This window comes from Arachis ipaensis, chromosome B02 (genome assembly GCF_000816755.2).
Source record: "Arachis ipaensis cultivar K30076 chromosome B02, Araip1.1, whole genome shotgun sequence".
NCBI classification, from domain to species: Eukaryota; Viridiplantae; Streptophyta; class Magnoliopsida; order Fabales; family Fabaceae; genus Arachis; species Arachis ipaensis.
Window position 1 is genome coordinate 2,084,019 of NC_029786.2, and position 22,214 is coordinate 2,106,232.

The 22,214-nt window shown below is 33.4% G+C and overlaps 3 protein-coding genes and 2 long non-coding RNA genes across 8 annotated transcripts in view; 3 read left to right on the plus strand and 2 right to left on the minus strand.

Moving 5' to 3' along the window:
* LOC110262395 (putative disease resistance protein At3g14460) overlaps window positions 1-14,788 on the plus strand; it is a 98,992-nt gene extending 84,204 nt beyond the window's left edge. The window contains exons 4-5 of the mRNA XM_021115128.1: window positions 13,101-14,147; window positions 14,590-14,788. The gene's annotated coding sequence lies outside the window, so the exon portion shown is untranslated. The remainder of the gene's footprint in view (window positions 1-13,100; window positions 14,148-14,589) is intronic.
* LOC107622709 lies at window positions 8,096-10,239 on the minus strand. Of its 4 annotated transcripts, XR_002356867.1 has the most exons (4): window positions 9,576-10,229; window positions 8,628-8,741; window positions 8,377-8,404; window positions 8,096-8,289 (listed from the first exon to the last, which is right to left on the minus strand). It is a non-coding gene; the product is annotated as an uncharacterized LOC107622709 (long non-coding RNA). The 4 variants fall into 4 exon arrangements; XR_002356865.1 differs by having other exon boundaries at window positions 8,096-8,404; window positions 9,391-10,239; XR_002356866.1 differs by having other exon boundaries at window positions 8,096-8,550; window positions 9,576-10,236.
* Window positions 10,509-12,734, plus strand: LOC107622651 (putative disease resistance RPP13-like protein 1). Its single transcript, XM_021114317.1, has one exon. The coding sequence runs from the start codon at window positions 10,509-10,511 to the stop codon at window positions 12,732-12,734; it is 2,226 nt and encodes a 741-aa protein (XP_020969976.1).
* On the plus strand, window positions 12,806-14,143 carry LOC107626589 (putative disease resistance protein At3g14460). Its single transcript, XM_016329494.1, has one exon. The coding sequence runs from the start codon at window positions 12,806-12,808 to the stop codon at window positions 14,141-14,143; it is 1,338 nt and encodes a 445-aa protein (XP_016184980.1).
* LOC110268622 lies at window positions 15,253-19,434 on the minus strand. Its single transcript, XR_002356870.1, has 2 exons — window positions 19,289-19,434; window positions 15,253-16,731 (listed from the first exon to the last, which is right to left on the minus strand). It is a non-coding gene; the product is annotated as an uncharacterized LOC110268622 (long non-coding RNA).

Consider the following 22,214-nt stretch of genomic DNA (forward strand, 5'->3'; position numbering starts at 1 on the left):
CCCCCCCTTCTCTTAGCCACTGAAACCATCAATTGGTATCAGAGCTTGGTCTCAAAGAGATCAAGCTTTGCAGCTTGGAGTAAAGATCCTCATGGCAGAAAACAGTGGCGCAAATGTGGTGTCTTATAATCTAACTGAAGGACAATCAAGCAACAGACCCCCTCTTTTCAATGGGAAAAATTATACCTATTGGAAGGAGAGGATGAAGATATTCGTACAAGCAGTGGATTACAGACTTTGGAAGATTATTCTCGAAGGGCCTCAATTTCCAACTACCACAAGTGCAGAAGGAGTTATTTCTCTCAAACCAGAAGCAAGATGGACTGAGGAAGATAGGAAGAAGGTGGAGTTAAATGCCAAGGCAATAAATCTGCTCAATTGTGCTATCAGCTTCGAAGAGTACCGACGGGTATCAAGATGCACAACGGCAAAGGAAATCTGGGACAAATTGCAAATCACCCATGAAGGAACCACCATTGTTTCAACCCCCCCTTCTCTTAGCCACTGAAACCATCAACTTTAATATGTCAGTTAGTTTGTTAGTTAGTTAGAACAAAGATATCTTGCTTGTAGTTCAATTTTGCACATGTTTATTGTACCATCATTCTTAAGGTGGAATGCAAGTTTATGATTACCTTTATTTATATGCACTTCATCACAAAACAATGTCTCTGTCTTTTCTGCATGCAGCATTGACTAGTATACGCTTGAAATTAAACCATTTTATTTTTTTTAATAAAAAAAGTGCTCTCGTTTTTATTCTAATATTTTTTTTGTGCATGACGCACACTTAAATATAGTATATTATAAATTAAAGCAAAGTTGCGGCAGCACATAAAACATAACTCAGAGGATCTTCCAGGCTACCAGAAACTGAAAGGTAGCGTTTGTTTTGAGGTACTGAGACAGAGACTGAGAGACTGAGACTCAGTATCGTGTTTGTTAGTTCAGAGACTGGTACTAAAGTTTCTGTCTCTGTCTCTAAAATTTCAGTATTTCAGTACCTCCAAAAAGTAGGGACACAGGGGACTGAAATTTTTAGAGATGGAGACTGAAACTTTAATAACATTTTATACCTAAAATACTTTCATTTCAATTTATTAATTCTAATTTTACCCTTTGTGCAAATTAAATTAGAGTTTCATTCTTATTTCAATTCCTGTCTCCCATTTTGCACCAAACAAAATACTGAGATTTATTTCAATCCTGTTTCTTAGTCTCTGTCTCTCAGTCTCGTATTTTCGTCTCTGTCTCTCAACCAAACGCTACCTTTAGAAGAAGTAATTAATGGAAACCATGGTGTGCCTTTGGCCACTTAATACCATTTTCCAACTTTCAATATCCTTAGCAAAATCTGGTATTCATGTATGTTGTCTCCTTTTTCATATCAACACCAAGAAACATTCAAACGCTATCTATGCCTCATCATCAAATATTTTCCCAGAAGTTGCTAAGCTATTAAATGATGCATAAATAAATGAATACATGTTTTGGTTCTAAAAAATACACTTAATTTTGTATTCCAAATGCGCACTGTTTAATTCATACACAACCAATTTAGTTGCTCAAAATACACATGATTAGGAGGTATGATATTGTGTGATACAATATTATTTTCCTACATCAAATGTGTACATCGGTAGTTTATTGTTGTGTTCATTTAGTAGAGATGACAGCCAAATGTCTTAGAGAAGCAATGGTGTTGGAAGAAGGAGAAGAGCTGGGAATTAAGACAACAGAAGCTGCTGAAGTTGTTTGAGATTTGAAGCTTCACCATGATTGCATGCATGGCTCTATGGAAATAGATAGAAAGTTTTTCTAACTTCTATCTAAAATGAAAAATGTTAGCTTACTAATATATTCTTTTTAATCTTATATTTGAACAAACACTAACTTTTTATATTTTTTATACTAAAAATGTTAGCTCTAGCATTTCCCTTTCACCTTCTTTCTCTTTTTTCTTTTCTTTCACATTTGAATTTAATAATCCTTTCAATTAAATGTTTTAACTATTATTATTACCTTGGCTGTGCAAAAGTTTAAAACCTCCTCCTCAAGTTGCAATTTTAATTTGTTGCATCTCTTGGAGTTAAAACGACAAAAAATTATCACCACTAACTGATTTTAGTTTTTTGTTCAGATCTGCAAGATAAGCATATAAGTATAACTCATTGTTGCTAGTCTTCTGAAACATCTAATGAAGCTAGACAAAAGCATCTTTCCATTTCATGTATTTAAGGACCATTCTGGTAAGATAAGTACTCTCTGTCACTTTTAAGTGATTCCATGTTCTATTAAAATAATTGATTGTAGTGAATGAATCAGTTCTAATTCAAATTGAAGTATACAGCTTTGAGCTACATTTGGCGACTATTCAAGGACAAAAATACAAAGATACTTGCCTTACCAACAGGATGATTAAGAAGAGATTTCCCAAGATAACTTCTCTTACAGGTCCTAGGGCCGCTGCGATGCTCTTTATGGTATTCGACTAGCTTTCTATGTTTCATATATTTAAAAAGCTTCTTATACTCTTCCTCACAGTAAGGCTTCTCCAGCTCTTGCATGAGTTTTTCTCCGTACTTTGTGCATTTTGTTGCATTGGCTTTATCATCATGCCAATAATGTTCCAAATTCAACTGCAAAGCAACACATAAAGGCATAATATCAAATGCAAAGTAAAGGGTAAGGGTAAATTCATATATAAAATTATAGATACATACACTTGGAACCTTTCGCCTTCTTTTGCAGAGTGCATCGTCATCATCCTCTTCAATCTCCTCCTTTACCTTTATTTCTATGCCAGATGGAGGGTGAATGTGATCACCCTTTGCTATGTGATCATTCTTTTGTGGTGTCTCACCATCATTCTCCTTTGCCTCTGAAGCCCCGCCATTGCAGCTGCCATTAGAGTCCTTAACTGCATCATTTCTCAATTCTTTTGGTTTCCTATCCCTGCGCTTACCGCTATATTTACCATCATTGTTTTGTGCCCTAGAAACCTCCACAACATTGGCATTGCCATCGACATTGGAATCCTTGACAGCATGTTTTCCCAAACCATTTGGTTTCCTACCCCTGCGGTTACCAACATGATTTTGAGACACACCATGAAAATCCTTAACTTAATTACGGTTGTACGGCAAGATCATTTCACGTGATACTGGATTATTAAGTGATTGAACTGCAAATTAGAATCACCTAATGCTGCCATTGAGTTAGACACAGCCCCCATACTCCAATGACATTTTTCTTCGGTTTATTCTACATTAAGCTACATAAATGTGGCAGTGTTACTGTGTGACTCTATCTATCTGGTTTTACAACAAGTTTCAAGAGGCTCCTATTACATTGTTTTGGTAGATAAGTCATGCTTCCGTTTTACGGAGGATGTTTGTTTCCGTAGCAGCATGTGAAATGAAAGTTCGTGCGCACAATCACCAAAAATTTCTGGGTGGTTTTTCTCCTAATTTGTATTTTTTGTTGTATTGTTATTATTTTGCATTATTTTTACCTTCTTGTGCTCTTTTCCCAAGTTGTACCTGTTCCTCTAATTGTGGGAGCTAATCCATGTAAATTAATTAGTGTAATTTTAATTATTTAACTAGTTATCATTGGAACGATGAAAATTGTGCGGATCGGATCGAATTTTCGGCCATATCCGATCCGATCCGATCCGCGGACACCCCTACACTCAGCCTTTAATTATTTGATCTGAGTTGAGCTAGGTCTTGGAGATAGTTCAATGAACTTGCTTGTCCATCTATACAAGAACATTGATTCAATTATGGAAAAGGCTTTGAAATGTCATCTTAATTAGTATTGATAGCATTTTGAATCTTAGTTTGAATTCTAAAATTGTGGTTTGGATGAAAGTTACTTGGTTATAATAGTGATAATTGTATATCACAAGCAAGTGCGTTATTCTGAACTTAAGGAAAAAATGGTTGCCAGAGTTACACTTATTCTACTTTGAATTAATATTTTTACATTATCAATTTGAATAGAATTTAAGAGAAATGTCAAATCATAGTGAATAACCATCTCCTGTAACTTGTAACTATTATGAATGTTATCGTTCTGACTTTATTAGTTAGTATTTAACAGTATATAATTAATATGTTTTAAGAAGCAAAATTAAATTAGACAATATATGTATTTATATATAATATATGATGATTAATTTAGTGACTAATTTTTAATATGTATATAGTAATTTTGAAAAAAATTATATATAAATATTCTATATTCTATTATAAAAAAACTTTCAAAGAATTCTCACTTAAATTAATATATTTTAAACTAATAATTATTTAAAAAGATACCTTGTTCCTACCTAAAGTCTCGATGGCTTTGCCTAGCCCACCACTCCTTCGGCATTGCCATCAGAGCGAGAGAGCTAGGGGATCAAATATTTCAATACTTACACTATTGTTCTATACATACCTATATTCCTACACCATTGATCAAACTAAGCCATATGCTACCCTCTAATCATGTCAAATTAGCATACATTCACATTTTAGAAAAAAAAAAAAACTAAGGTAATAATTAAACCAAACTAAATATACTACTAAAACAAATATTCAGTCCATCATTTATATATTTTTCTTGCTTGAATAGTCTCCTCCACTTTTCGTAAATTCTCTTTGGTCCAATAAAACACACATATTATGTTATAGTTCTTACATAAAACATTAATTAAAATAGAATAACTACCATGATTAAATAATTCAAAGAATTTAGAGTAACAAATTAAATAATTTTTAGAATAGTAAAAAAACCACGTACGATAATCAATTATGTCATGTATACTCTTTCTTCTTAGATTTTCTCCTCTAGCTCTTTTCTCCTGGCGTTCAAAAAAATTTTGAGAGTGACTAATAACTTGTGCGTAAGTTCTTGTTTTAACATATTCACTTGAAATTCTTGACCATTGTTTTCCTAATTCTTCGTAGCCTTGGAGAAACAACCTGTGAAAGAGATAGTTTGATATAATGAATGATTAGCAGATTTTATAGGAAAGTTCTTTCTGTCTGACCTTTAAACGACAAACATATAATTAATACGTACTTGTGCTCTTGTAAAGTCCAATGAACTATTTGTTGCCATTTATTGTTGTCACTAGAAGCCATAGGTAAAGGTTGGTGTTGGATTATGTTACTGTTGCCATGTCGGTTTTGTTCTCTTGTTGCCCCTGATATGGCTGATAACGGTAAGGTAATTTGCATTGGCACTGCCATGTCTGTTGTGGCCGCCATTGCCTCCATCCTACCATGATAATATTACCAAGATGTATTTACATAACAGAGAAACAGAGTATCCATATATCTATTTGGGCAAAAAATAAATAAAGAAATAAAAAGAGAATGAAAATATTTAGAGTAGCCACCTGTGAAGATGATGATGAGTCCAATGAGGCGGTGGAAGTGGTGGTGTTGCATTGACGATGGGAATGGAGAGAGGGCTGTGTTCCAATGGGTAGCAGGCACAGCTAGGTATCATCATGTTCTCGGGATAACCGTTTTTTATGGCATTAACGTCGGTCATCAGTTTTATGAATCGTTCTTGCAGCTGTGCCGGAGTCTTTCCAAGGAGGCGAGCGGCCACAGTTTCCCAGCGATTGTGTATAGTATCCTAGAAACAATTGGAGATAACTGACTCAAAGGCTTTGTTCTCCTCCCAAGTCCAGTCCTGAGGTTGCGGTTGAGATTGAAGTGGTTGATGACCACCCACTGCGGCAATCATCTCTAACGGTGGTTGATAACCCCAAGTGTTATTGAAAAATTGATCCATCATCTTGCTTATATCCGTCTGCAACTTGGATTGATGCTGAGACTGAAGCGGAGATTCTTGCTGAGGCAGAGGCAGAGGCTGGGAGCAAGGCTGAGGCGGAGATTCTAGCTGAGGTGGTTGATTAACATGGACGTCAATAGCACATTGCTCTTCCATGTTCGTTGTATGCGGCTGGAGCTGAGGCTGAGGCTGAGAATGCTTGGTAGCTTCCGTCTCTTCCCAATTCTCTTTCGTATCCATCATGAAAAAGGTGTCCAGTTCCTCTTTCATCTTTTCTGGGTTATCCTCTATATCCATCTTTGAAAGAGTGTCATCCCAAGAATGCAGTGGTTGATTATCGTCCAAGTCAAACAGATCTTCCATCATCTCCTTGGTATCCATCATTAAAAGAGCATCTAGCTCTTCTTCAGTCATTGCTGCGTCATCTATTTCCTTTGCAATCATTCTGCGTTCTGTAGGTCAGTTTCTTGGTTCTTCTTCTTCTTAGTTTCTTGGTTTAATTTTGTGTTTGGTGTAATCCTAATAACACATTTATAGAAACCTCACTTTAGATTAGAGTTGTTTAGATTAAATTAAATTAAGGGAACTTCCACAAAGATTACATTTCGTTCGAAGATTTTTTCTCTTCACATTTAATATAAGCTTCACTTTTTAAATTAAAGTGGTTTAGATTACATTAAATTATGGATAAAATCCAGAAAGATTTCATCTTCAAAATTTTATTTTAAAATCTTTTAATTTTTGTATAATGTAAATTTGGAAAATTTTAACTAAATAAAGAAACTCTTCTAATAGGATGTCGAGCTTCTTTCCTGGCTTGATGAAGTGAAGTTAATGGCAGCAACTTTTCGAATCCGAAAGAGACGAAAGCCAGTGGAAGAAGCGTATGAGTTGAAAGCAAAGAAGGCTTATAGGCAGAGGCAGGGACTTAGGTTGAGGCGAGAAATGGCTTGATGAAGCCTTCCGTTCTTGACAGCTATGAATTTAAAGAAGGTTTAATTATTCTGTTGGTCCCTATAGTTTCGCGAAATTTTCAATTAGGTCCCTATACTTTTTTTCTTTTTAATTGAGTCCTTGCACCAAATTTTTTTTTAATTGGGTCCTTACACTTTTTTTTCCTTTTATTTAGGTCCCTATACCAATTCTTTTTTTTTTTAATTGGATCCCTATAAAATTAAGCCAATTACTACTAAGAGGGACTTAATTGAAAAAAAAAATTAGTGTAGAGACCCAATTAAAAAGAAAAAAAGTATAGGGACCTAATTGAAAATTTTATGAAACTATAGGGACCAACAGAGTAATTAAACCTTTAAAGAATGATAATGTGAGATTTGTTGTCTTTGGTAGTTATGTTTTAGTTCTTGATGTGATTATGAAACAAGCTCTTCCGTGACTGACTGCCTTCTAATCAAAAATTGATTTAAATTTATTTTTTGAAAGATATATTTTTCAATGTAAAACGAAAATTTAAAGTCTAGATTTTATTAGAGAAATCACATTATTAACTAATTTTGTTAAGTTTAAATAAGTAAAAAAAGTGAGAAAATAAATAAATCTTAAAATAATTTAATTTTTATGCACGTTTTTATATTCAATTAGGATTTGTTACTATGTTTTTTGTTTTGGAGACGCTTTAGTGGAAAATGCCTACTCAGACATTGCCAATTCTCAGAAGCTACGCTTTTTTAATTTCATATATATAATTCTGTATTTTTAATTAAATTAATCAAATATTATAAAATAAAAATAAATGTATAATACAGAATGCGGGTTACAAACAAACTCTTCTCGCTAACTCTCCTCCCCCCTCCTACTGTGTTTGGACTAGAACTTTATAAAGACAATTTAACAGAGGTTTTGCGAGCAAATAGCCATTTGATCAGTTGAGGGACCGAGTCCATGGCTGAGACAAATCCTCCAATTCGGTAACAAGGTCAGGAGTCGCGCGAATTAGTTTTGGTGCAATGATTGCAGTGCCTTGACTTCCAGACACAAATGTATTTCTTCTAATCTTCTCAATCAGTGACTAATCAGCATCGAGGAAGGCATTTCTGAAAAAATAATACATAACAAGTTCATAAAAGTTCAAATATCAAAGTTTATGACTAAAGAAAAAAAAATAATAACTCATGCAAGAAAATTATGATTTGGTGATCCAAGGTCCATTGATACCAAGCATCATTACTTCTGTTCAGTCTGCAGAAAATTATTTTTTCCCCACTTTTGAATAAGTAACTCAGCATATTATTAATAAAAAAATGCATAATTGGAGTAGGCAGCAAGGATATACATAGAAATCCCTAGCCAAACAAGGTTTTTAATATAAAGTGGAAGAGAAGGTAAGAAAAGATACAACAATGAAAATGAGAATAACACAAGATCATAACTGACAGTTGAAATGCCAACGAGCTAGTTAGTATCACAATTGACACTAGGCCCAAGTTGTAAGACTAATTGTTTCCACAGAAGTGGCACACATCCGAGTGAATGCAGCTGACAGGATAATTTACAAGTGATGGGGTGAAAACTTCAACAAAATACTTAAGAGAAAACAACAAGACTTCATGATCACTGATGAACCTGCACCGAACTTGCTCTTCAAAATCTCCTGAAAAAGTAACACATACAAGATAAAATCCCAAGGACCATTTATCAAACAGTGGAATAGAACTCATTCGAATTTCAGGGGAAATTACATGAGAAAGCTGCCAGGAAATAGAATAAGTAAACAGCTCTGGTTGCTTAATCACGTTTCTGATAAAACTTGTGTTCAAGATCAATCATTGAGTTAAAATTGTACTGTCATAATAGAAAGACATATACTTAAGTACCTGCTGACCAATATGAGCCCCTAAAGGACAAATTCGATAGGAAGATGCCACAATTCGAACTTCCTCGTTCGTAACCCCTGCCATGTTAGAAACTCTCTGTCTCACTTCAGCTACCTGCAGGTTGCACAAGAATGAATCACGACATTTGAAAGAGTATTGAATCGGACTGAATGTTTAATCAAAAAGGCACTTTTCACTTTTCATTCTATATTCTCATTATGTGCATGTTTGGGCGTCATTATTTTGTTAAAAAAAGATCTTTTTTCAATGAAAAAAGATCTTTTTTTATTTTTTAACGTGTTTGGCAAATTTCTAGTAGTAAAAGTAAAAGCACTAGTAAAATCAAAAAAAGATCTTTTTTGAGAAGCTGTAATTTACATCTTTTTTTAAAAGATCTTTTTTCTTTAAAAAAAAGATGTTTTTCATGTAATAAATAAACAAAAAGTACTTTTATATTGTTATACCCAAACATAATTGATTGATAAAAAGACCTTTTTACATGAGATATCCAAACATAAAATTACTTTTACCTCTCTATAAAATCTTTTAAAAAAAGATAACTCAAAAAAAGATCTTTTTTTAAAAGCTCACTCAAAAATTACTTTTACTTTTATATATATATGTTTTTCCTCAATTATTCCACCTCCACTGAAATATACAATTCCTTACAAGTTTGACCCTCTAAACCAGGGCATTCAGTTATTTATACCACAAAAATCTCAAATCCAGCACTTAATTATATATAAAATGAAGTTAAATATACCTTCTCTAACAATCAGAACCTAGAACCTTAACAATCAGAAACATACATTCTCTATCAATCAGAACCTAGAACCCCAACAACCAGAAACAATACACATTCAGAAGCTAAGCCCCCAAACTTAAAAACCCTATAATCTCAGAACCTCCCCAATTCACAGAACCAAGTTTAGGAAAAACGAAACATACCATTTCTGCCTCGTTTGGCCATTGTTGTTCATCATCATCATCATCATAGCCACACGCACCTTCTTCGACACTGAAACGACAGAAGAAGTGAGGTAATGAGCAAGAAAGAGAAGATAGAGAGTGAATCAGAGAATGATTATCTAGTGAGTGCACGATGGTGAGCGACGAGACGACGATGTGAGCTATGATGATGAGCCAAGGAGGCTTGCGACGATTGGGAGCAGCGACGGTGAGCGCGCGAGACGACGATTGTGAGCTGCGACGGCGAGCTCACGTGACGACGGTGGTGAGCGCACGAGACGGCGATGGTGAGCGGCAGCGACGGCGAGAGACGAAGGGAGGTGAAGAAGTAAACTTCTGAATTCGAATGGCGGGTAAGTTCAGTAACTGGAAAACTTGGCCTTGAAAAATTTTCATTAAGCGCATACTTACCATAGGAAACACTCTTGAAAAATGTCTTAAGTCAGAAAAGTATATTCATATTCATATGTATTAAAATAAAGTTCTACTTTTAGGATTTTTTTCTAAAATAAAATAAAAAAAATATTATTTCTCCAAACCCAATATTCTAAATTTAATTACAGAAATGTCGTATTTAAAAATATACAGAGGGATCGAAATAAGCTATATTAACAATAATGGTTGTCATTCTTAACCGTCCAACTTTTTTTTCCTCACCCAACGTGCAAAGCCAGCTATGCACTCCACTGCTGGGAATTATTTTATCTTACCTCGGAGGTCGATACCACGTGATGCCAACGTCTCTTTGCTGAATGAACCAACTCTGGTGATATCTCGCTGTATGCCTTCAAGGCTGCATAGTGAATACCTTACCTTGCAATCATTATTGAAACATTGCTCTCTCTTTGTTAAATTCTGAAGATTACAATCTCTCACTGATTAGTTCGCTGTTGTTGTGATCCGTATCATATCATGGCTGAAGCACTTGTGATTGGAGCTTTAGTTAATGGCTTGGCCAACGTTGTTCTTGACAGGCTCATTTCATCTGAGTTTGTCAACTTGGTGGTGGGCAAGAAGCTGGATCGGAAGTTGGTTGACAGGCTGAAGACTGCTATCTTGGCTGCCAAAGCTCTGGCTGCTGATGCTGAGCAGAAGCAGTTTGGAAACGAACTCGTCAGGGAGTGGCTTGATGGTCTCAAAGATGCTCTCTACAATGCTGATGACTTGCTGGACCGTGTCTTCATCAAAGCTCAAATTCACAACAAGGTACGCATTCGTCTTCCTCACTTCCTTGATCTATCTAGTAGGGAGATGGTAACCAAGATAGAAGAGGTGGTTGAAAGAATAGCAGATCTTGAGACTCGCAAAGATACCCTTGGTCTCAAAGAGATTCCAACAGGAAGCTCCTCGTGGAGACCTCCATCCACTTCTCTTGTGAAGGGGAATGTGTTCGGCAGGGATGGTGACCAACAGGCACTAATCAAGATGCTCAATGACAACAATCATCATAACTTGTCCGTCATCTCTATTCTTGGTATGGGCGGTGTTGGTAAAACTACTTTAGCGCAATGGCTCTACAACAATAAGGATTTGATGGACGGGGTTGATCTGAAAGCATGGATTTGTGTTTCTGAAAATTTTGATGTTGTTGAGACTACTAAGAATGTTATAAAGGGGATCTCTTCGGGTGTTTGTAGTCTTGACAGCTTTGATTTACTTCAACAAGATTTGAAGAAAAAACTGTCAGAAAAGAAGTTCTTCATTGTTTTGGACGATGTTTGGAGTGAAGATGCTGATAAGTGGAATAGTTTTATCACCCCTTTTCAACATGGGACAAAGGGAAGCACTATTCTCCTAACTAGCCGCAAGGTAAATGTTGGTCGAATAGTCCAACACTATAACTCTTACACCCTCAATCAACTGTCAGATGATTATTGTTGGTCTATTTTTGCGGACAATGCATCCTTTCCTGAAACAAATGGGAGCTCAGAACTCGAAAGAATAGGTAGAAAGATTGTCAAGAGGTGTGATGGCTTGCCGTTAGCTGCAGAAACACTTGGACGGTTGTTGCGCTCAGAGCGTCATGTTGAAGAATGGAATAAAATACTATCAAGTGACATTTGGGAATTTCGTTTAGCAAATTGTAAGATTGTTCCTGCATTGTTATTAAGTTACCATCATCTGCCTACTCATTTAAAAGGTTGCTTTGTTTATTGTTCATTGTATCCCAAAGATTATCAATTCGATAAGGATGAATTAATCCTGCTATGGATGGCTGAAGATCTTTTGCGGCCTCCAAAGAGGGGAGAGACTTTAGAAGAAGTTGGTTGCGAGTGTTTTGATGAATTGGCTTCAAGACTATTTTTCAAGCAGGTCCAGAACTATATTCAGAAGTATTTTGTGATGCATGATCTCATGCATGACTTGGCAACTTTTCTTGCTGGAGATCTTTGTTGTAGATTTGGTGAAAAAGAAGAGATGAGTATTCTAACTCGGCATTTGTCATACAATCATTCGATTCCTGTGAAAACATGCTCCTCTAGTAAAAACAAATCTTTGAGGACATTATTGTATATCAATAATGGATCTCCTTTCTGGAAACCACGCACAACATTACAATGTGACATATTGTCAAAGAATAAATATTTGAGAGTTTTGTCCTTTGATACACTCGATATATTTCAATATTCAATAGCTAAAAAATTGATCCAATTGCGTTATTTGGATCTATCTTGGAGTGATGTTAAGATATTGCCTGAGTCATTATGCAACTTGTGCAATCTACAAACTTTGAAGTTAGAAGGCTGTTCAAAGCTGACTATGCTGCCCAATGGCATGTATAATCTTGTGAATTTGCGGCATCTTAATATAAGGCGTACGCCTCTGGAAAAAATGCCAAAAGGAATGGGCAAATTAAAACAGTTGCACATTTTAAGCAACTTTGTGGTGGGAAAACAAGAAGACAATGGAATCCAAGAGTTAGGAGGGCTTTTAAATCTTCATGGATCACTTGAGATTCAGAAATTGGAGAAGGTGGTTGATGCAAATGAGGCAAGGAGTGCAAGGATAATAGATAAGAAGCACATTGACGACTTATTGTTGAAATGGTCTCTGTCTTCAGGTGATGATATGGTCTCAAACACACATACTGATGAACAAGATATACTTGGGGGCGCTTGCAACCACACACTGGCTTGAAAAAGTTGACCGTTGATGGATACAAAGGTAAAAAATTTCCAGATTGGATTGGGCATTCCTTGTACCAAAACATGACAAGTGTATCTCTCAAGTTTTGCAAGAATTGCTACATGCTGCCTTCACTTGGACAGCTGGCATCTCTAAAGTCCCTCCGCATTGAAAGGTTTGATGAGCTGAAGAGCATTGGCAAGGAGTTTTACAAGAATGAAGGCCATCAACATTCTTTGCCTATTGCACTGTTTTCCTCACTGGAGGAATTGATATTTTATAATATGCCAAGTTGGGAGAAGTGGCAGTTACCTGGCTCGGAAGCCTTTCCTCAGCTTAAGAGGCTTGAAATAAGAGATTGTCCAATGTTAAAGGGAGATATGGTTAATCAGGTATTAATGAGAATTGTTTCTTCCTCATCGGATGTTTCCAAAGTGCGCCAACTGAAAATACAAGAACTTGATGAAGGATGGAGTAAAGAGATGAGACTTGATGGGGATAGTTTAACAATTAGTGGATTTGAATCTGTGGCGGAGTGTGCATTTAAGGCAAGGATCATCCACCATCTAACTTCCCTCCAAGAAATACTCATCTCATGGTGTTCATCTGTTGTATCCTTGGGGGGCAATTGTTTACCCAAATCTTTGCAAAAGCTCACAATCTTTAATTGCCGCCAAATTGAATTACTCCAGCCACAACACAAGTATGATCTGGTAGATCTACAAATATATCAAAGCTGTGCTTCACTGACTTCATTGTCGTTGGATGCCTTTCCCAATCTCGAGAATCTGGAGATAGAATGGTGTTCAAATCTGGAATCAGTTTCAAAGTCAGAGCCACCACACGCTGCTCTTCAACGTCTCACCATCAGTCAATGCTCCAAATTTGTGTCATTGCCATCTGACATGAATAGTCTTCTCCCAAATTTACACTCTCTGGACATACAAGGTTGCCCAAACATTTGTAGGTTGCCAGAGGGTGGTTTGCCGGCTAACCTGAAAGAGCTTAGTGTAGGAGATTGCGAGGAACACGTGAGGGGTCTATCATGGTTGGGCAACTTGGACAACCTCACTCATCTCACCATTTCTGGTCTTGGGTGTGAGAGCATAAAGTCATACCCAGAGGTGGGTTCGCTGCCTCGCCTTCCCTCCCTCACCACTCTACATATCCAAGACTTTCATAATCTGGAGACATTGGAGTGCAACCAGCTTCTTCGCCTCACCTCCCTCCAACAGTTAATAGTTGAAGACTGTGAGAAGCTGAAGAATATGGAAGCAGAAAAGCTGCCTCCCTCTCTCTTAATACTTCAACTTGATTTCTGTGGTTTGCTGGGCGAACACTGCGAGAACAAGCATCAACAAATTTGGTCCAAAATTTCCCACATCCCCACCATTCAAGTCAATCGCAGACAAGTTTTCTGAGCAGGTAATTCTCTAACCTTCATGTTTCTCATGCTACCACAATTAAATTCACACATGCATAAGTTTCCTTTTCCTTCAAGTCAATTTTTTTTCTCTTTCTTTAAACAACATTAACCACTTGAACTCATATGCCAACTGCAAAATTTGCATTCTTTTCTTTCACTTATCGGGAAAGCTCTCAGTTTGCAGTTTTAGTTAAAGAAATATCCTTTTTTACTCTCTGAAACAGTCTTTTGCTATATGTATAATACTTCTTAACTCGTATGTTTCAAAAGAAAATCATATTTAAAAAGGATGATAACAATTACCATCAAACAAAAATTGAAACACTGGGAATAGAATATCCTTTTTTCATGTATCCAACATTTGAGTTTTTTTTTAGATGTACTAAACAAATGGATGAATTAAATTTACTTTTTTAATGTTTTTATTACTATCTTCTGCAGGTGGCTTGTGTACATATCAAGATGTAATCCTATACATTGGCTATATATCTTCATTTAATTCTAAGATCATTTGAGGTGGTAATTAAGCTGGATTAAGGTGTTGGGAACCAGATACTGTGTTTTCTGATTTTGGCTTAATGTTATTGAAAAGCAAGGACATGATGGAGAAAGTTAGAATAGTGGCACTTATGATTGAAAAGCTTTTGTTGTTGTAGGTATATTTTTTATTCCTTGCTATAATTTTATTTTTGCTATTTTCCACAGAGAAAAACTAAATGATAGTTTAATTTGTGGAAAGAATTCACAGAGTTGTTGTGTTGCAAGATTCTTGTAGGCAGGAGCAGAGCTAGAAATATTTTTTGGAGGGGCCAACATGAAAAATATAAGTTAAGAAGAAAGAAAAATTAAAAATTAAAAAGAGACTAAACTAAAACATTAGAGACTTATACGTACACCTTATTAATTTAGAGGGGGCCATTGCCCCCCTTGCTTATAACGTGGCTCCGCCAGTGCTTGTAGGACAGTAAAAGGAATCAGCATGCACGAGGTGTATAAGCTTTCAAAATAGAAGGAACAAGTTATTGCTGTGTAATCATTTTTAGCCATAGATTGAATCATTGGATAAAGTTAATAATATTATTAGATGCCTATAATAAGCTATTCTAATACCAAGAGTAAATGTTCTGTACATATATTAAGCTGCGGTGGAATTCAAATTATTCAAGAAGTATTGTGATAGAATATTTGATCTTTTGGACTTAATTAAAGAGGTTATTGCCATGTAAAGTGAGTGTATTATGTATATTGAAATCTTTTTGAGTTCCTCTTCTTTCGAGAACTCAACCTTCACCCAACCATCTGATGATTCCTCAGAAGATTGAACCTCCTCAGGCCCAATTGATTGTCTTTCGCAGCAACACTACATTGCTTTTCTACAGCAGGTGGAACTGTTTCAGGCTCGTCACACATCACAAGTTCGGACTATCGTTTCTTCTTCGTCAAGAAACACCAAAGTAACACTTTAGCTAAATTCTCAAATGAATTTGAGTAATAGTGGTTCATGATACAGTATTATGATTTGATCAAATAAGAGAGAAGAATTTTGGTTCAAGTTTGACCAATTTAAAAAAAATAAAACACTTCACTTGTCACTTTTTATTATATTCCAATTGGACATAGACAAAGCAGAGGCAAACTAACTGAATTTGCATATGTCTGTTATCGTTACAAAGACACCCTGGAGATGTCAAATTTTAACCCTTCAAATTTGCCACTAGAGTTAGCTAATATGCTAGTATCATGAAATCGAAGGTTCAAATTGCGTTTTAGGATTTTATGAAAAATAGTACACTTTTTTAAGCATCTTCCATTTGCTTTTATTTGTTTTCAAATTTGTCAAAAACAGATTCCTTGATGTGCAGGCAACTATATGAAGGTTCCAGACACCAAGGACATGCCCCTTGAAGTCATCACCAAATTCTTTGCTTTTGGTGCAAGAGTAAGACAGTCTGCCATGAATCTGTGACATAATATTGATCTCATTCTTATGAGTTTGGCATGTATACATGCATGTCATGTTAAACTACTCTTTCACCATATCCCATGACAACAATAAAGAACGCTGCCCACAAATGCAGCCCAACAGAATACATAAATTCAACATGATAAAACCATGAAAAAATGATATAGGAAAAGACGAAGAATATTGTTTTTTTTTAAAGAAAAAATTCACCTGAAATAGAATGGTATAAACATAGAAGTCGAACTAATTGTTCGATTATGTACAATTGCAATTCTAGTAGCATAAAAATTTAATTATCAGTTATCAACACAGATCCGAACACATCACAACACTTAAACATTATACGAATCTGGAGCTCAAGACATGGAAAAAGCGAACCCTAAAGCCACGATCGGCATTGATTTCCACCACTCCCTGTTGTTCTTGTAATCGTCGGAGGGTAAGACCACAATGGGTTTCTTTTGTGGTTTGGTAACAACAACCTCGTTGTGATCGACGCTGCTGTCACGACGATCCTTTGTGATGCGACCACTGGACGGCAGAGACTTCGATAGCTTCTTCTTGTTAGTAGTTGAATGTGGACAGTAGCACGAATTTAATTTGGTGAAGAACTTCTTCATCTTCGAATGAGATAAGAAAAGATGAAAAATATTGTATTTTGTATTTTTTGATTGAATTGAATTGTATTGTAAATTATGAAGGTAAAATTAAATATATATAGAGCATTAAGATAGGAAAGATAAAAGCAAATTAAGATAAGATAAGAACAAATAAAGATAAGATAAAGATAAGATAAGATAATAAAGGCTAAAATTGCAATTAAATTTATGTATTCTGTTGGGCTGCATTTGTAGGCCGCGAGATTTTTTTATTGTTGTCATGGGCTAAGGTGGAATATTTTATGTATTTTGAACATGTTTATTGTACCATCATTCTTAAGGTGGAATGCAAGTTTATGATTATTACCTTGATTTATATGCACTTCATCACAAAACAATGTCTCTATCTCTTACGCATGCAGCATTTACTAGTATACGCTTGAAATTAAACCATTTTTTTTTTTTAATAAAAAAAGTGCTCTCGTTTTTATTCTAATATTTTTTTTTGTGCATCACGCACACTTAAATATAGTATATTATAAATTAAAGCAAAGTGGCGGCAGCACATAAAACATAACTCAGAGGATCTTCCAGGCTACCAGAAACTGAAAAAGAAGAAGTAATTAATGGAAACCATGGTGTGCCTTTGGCCACTTAATACCATTTTTCCAACTTTCAATATCCTTAGCAAAATCTGGTATTCATGTATGTTGTCTCCTTTTTCATATCAACACCAAGAAACATTCAAACGCTATCTATGCCTCATCATCAAATATTTTCCCAAAAGTTGCTAAGCTATTATATGATGCATAAATAAATGAATACATGTTTTGGTTCTAAAAAATGCACTTAATTTTGTATTCCAAATGCGCACTGTTTAACTCATACAAAACCAATTTAGTTGCTCAAAATACACATGATTAGGAGGTATGATATTGTGTGATACAATATTATTTTTCCTATATCAAATGCCTTAGAAAAGCTTTTGTGTTGGAAGATTCATGTAGGATAGTAAAAAGAACCAGCATGAATTGTGTAAGCTTTCAAAATAAAAGGATCAAGTTATATTGTTCTGTAATCTTTTTTTACCATAAATTGAATCATTGGATAAAAATAATAGTTAGATGCCTATAGTAGTAAGCTATTCTAATACCAAGAGAAAAGGTTCTGTAATAATAACAATTTCCCAAGGTGATGAAGGAATGTGGCTAATGCGGTCAACATTCAAAGAATATGCTTTCCACATTTGAAACATGAAATAGTCATTGGAAGGAGAAGTTGCAGTGATGCCCTCAGCATAGTCAGCAACAATTTCATTCCTATCAACTTTTTGGTTTTTCCATTTTTGTGATGACAGACACTTTATGTCTTGAAATGTTTATTTTTTTGGTGTCTTGAGAGGGTTTTCCACGTTAAAATTTTGGTGTCTTGTCTCTATTTTTATTTTTTTGGTTTCTGTTATTCAATTACTGTCACCGTTTTATGTATTGTTATGGCAATTATTTTCTCAAGCAACTATTCATATTGACGAGGTATTTGCCAATTTAGGTCTATAACTAATTATATTATGAATTGTAATTTTACCAGATTTTTAACTCATGACTTGAAAATGATATGCAAAGTACTTCTTTTCCAAAACAGAAGAAAGAAAATACTTACACAATTTTATGTGAGATACTATCTATGCATTCATAAGATTTCATGAGTAAATATAATAATTATTGCCTCAGAGGATTCCTGTTTTCTAAGAAGGTGTTTCTTAAGAAGTATCTTGTACAAAAGATTAATCCTGAATCTAGGAACAAACACATGGAACTAAACTTGAAAAGAAATTCTAGAAAGAATTAGAGAGAACAAGGAATTTCTGAAGTAAAAATGATATGAATTCAAGCTCTCTATAGTAGTGTGTTGGTACCATTATGCTAAGAATGAAAATCCATAATAGCATTGATTCACAGGAAGATAATTGTTTTAGCCTAATTTCATCGCCATTCCGAACTCAGCGGGCTTTCACATGAGTTATAAACTTATAATGTCTGTGTTTAACTGTTTATAATTCTAGTTCTATAACTTCAATGAATTTTGAGGTTATTATTTGCTTCATAACTAAAATTACTACAAAGTTTCACACATGCACAAATGCCACATTGGATATGAGACTGCAAATGCAATTTTGTGCACTCTTTATTCTAGCATAATAAATTGAACAACTGCCAAAACTGCAATATATAAAGTTTACAGCATAATAAATTGAACAACAAAGACAATAATAACCATCAAGCATTTTCCCACCAAGTGGGATGCAAAATAAATGGGAAATTAAAGGAATATAATCTGAAGGTGGTAGTATAAACTAGCAATGAATTCCTCATGTGATGCATACAACTTTGGTAAAAAAAAAAAATTAGATGTGTATTGTTAGAATTAACAAAAAAGTAGATTCTGTTGCATTTTAAAGGCCAAGATCAAAGCCAAAACACCTTTTGTATATGATGAAGAATGGGAAATTAAAGTTATTGAAATGAAGACCGCTGATACAATGACCGGTGAATAAAATTGACTTGTCTCAGAATCTTACCTTGTGCATGTAGCAATTCAATCGCCAGCAACAGACTCTTAAATGGAGTTCTGATCCGTGGGCAACCAAAAAATTGACTTGCCTCATATACTAGAGGTTGAGGTAGAGAAACAAGGTTCCTCTGTGAAAGAAATGAGATGGGTTAAAGAGTCAACTTATCTATCTATCTATTTATATCAAATTATATAATTAAATGAGCTTATGTCATATTGCTTTTCGTATTTGTGTCACGTAAATAATTTCACAAGTAAAATGAGTCCCGTGATGTGCGGGGCGGTAATTTTTTTTATTCCTGTTTAGGATTTTTTTTATATTTATTAAATTGAATAATTAAATAAATGAATTAATTTTTGAGACTTATTAGTTATGAAATACCCATAAGTTAGCTGTGCAAATTCTTCAGTTTGTGGATTGATGTAGATTTTTGTACTCAAAGTTGTGTTAAGAAAAACGAAAAATACATTTTTATTCTATAAAGTAGTCAAGGAAAAATAATAAATTAAAAAAATGAGTTGACTCTCAAATTTAGACTCATGAACTATAAAAAAACACTATATATATCCTTTATTAGAACAAAAATAATTATATAAATTAGTTATTATTAAGTTAATTTTTTATTGAATTTAAATTTTTTTGAAAAAGATTGTATCTTTGTATTCACTCACCAATGTAGATGTGAGTGCAACAATTTGTTTGTCCTTTATTTGTGTTGTAATTTTTTGTTTATCTTATTTTAGATATTTCTTCACAACGTAACTTTTAACACGATGTTCCTAAAATTATTAGTATTTTGTTAATAATTATATATGTAAATGAAAAACGAATTGTTTGTATATTTTTTTACTCTTTAAGTATCATTTTTATTCTTCGTATTTTTGTGAGTTTTTCTTTAACATCTATGTGTTCTTCTTCTACTAGTGCATACAATTTTCCAATGACATCTACAATAAAAAGAACAAAAATGTGTAAAAAAAATTTTGAATAAATTATTTTTAATAGGAATAATTGAAATAGTATAAAATGAAATTACTTGTTAATATTTTTCTTTCAAGCGATGCAAATTCAAAATAATGTTGGATAATATTCAAAACTGGATCTTTAATTTATTTTTCGACAGTTGTGAGTAAAAAATTTGCTTTTATTATACCTTTAATTAGTCTATACAAATCATTTGCATTTTCTATTTTCAAATTTTTTATAGTATAAACTTTTTCTTCTTGTAACAAATGTTTGAATTTGCTTATCATATTTTTCTTCACAATTACATGAAAAGGTGTTCCCTGTAAGACTGCAATGTTAGTAAATCATAGTTAATAATTAATTAAAAAATTGATTATATTTTTCTTTAAATTATTAGAAAAGGAACAATGAATAGCATATTGAAATAAGCATAACTTTAACGATATTAAAATACAATTATATATAACATATTATAAAATAATATAAAAAGTATAAAAAGCAAAAAAAATTAAAGTATTTTTTCGTAAATTCAATTTAAAAATATAATAAATATGTTTGTTTTGTAACTTTTCATCTAATATAATTATTTCTAAAGCAAAAATACTCCTTTTTTTTTGTGTGTGTTAATGTTTCTCATAAACGAACCTCCTGAACTTTGATAAACCAATTGTTTGTTTATTTGGTAATATTGTCCAAAGAATGATGCTCCATTGAATAAGTTCAAGATGTTGTGTAGTTCAAAAATAATTTTTTTATGCTAAATTTGATGTTATTTGAAGGAATAGTGATAAAAAACTTATAACATAAGTAGTTCAAATAATATGTAATTCGAATATTTGTAACGTAAAATTTATTATGATTAATAATATTATTAATACATTTGTAATATGGATGTTTATTACATTTAATGAGTTATTTAGAAATTAATAAAGTAATTATTGGAGTTATAAATTATTGTATTGTTCATAACGGAAAGATATAATAAATATAGGAATATGAATTCAATGTCTTTGTAGGTTACAAATTTGGCTAGACACTATTGATATCTAATTATTGTCATTAGTAATTTTGCACCCTAATTTACATATATTTCTATTACTTGTATATATATATTTTCTATAATTTCAAATTATGTGTGAATTTATGTATATAATAGAATACATTTTTATTAGCTATAATTGAATACTTATTACTTATAGTTTATATTTTCTTTTCTTTGTTTTTGTTGATTTGGAAATAATAGTTAATTTAACAAAAATTGAGCGGTTGATTTTAAAATTTTGTCCAGTAAGCGATGTTGCTGACATGGTAAGTTTGAGATATTGTGTAGTTCAAAAATAAATTTTTTGTGCTAAATTTGATGTTATTTAAAGAAATAGTGATAAGAGACTTATATAATAAGTAGTTTAAATAGTATGGAATTTAAATATTTGTAACGTAAAATTTATTGTGATTAATAATATTATTATGACATCTATAATATGAATATTTATTACATTTAATGAGTTATTTATAAAAATTAATAAATTAATTATTGGAGTTATAAATTTATTGTATTGTTTATAACGATAAGATATAATAAATATAGGGATATGGATTTAATGTCGTTGTAAGTTACAAATGTGGTTCAAACGTGAGTCACGATTCACGATTCAATATTTGGGATTTCAATTGGATAAATTAAAATTTCAGAGTCAAAATTGAGGTCAAATTAAAATTTTCCAAATCAAAATAAGTATTTAATCAACAAAATTCTCTTACACTCTCTTATAAATTTCTAATTCTATTTTTATATATTCATCTTAATTTCACAACAAAAACATCAAATTTTGATATTTTTTTTTGCAAACTTAGTTAAAAAAAAATATTTTCATTCTTAAGTTTGGTAATTTTAAAAACTAAGCAGATATTTTTTGTGTTTTTTTTAAACGGTCAAAATTTTTTTGAAATAAACAAAATCTACAAA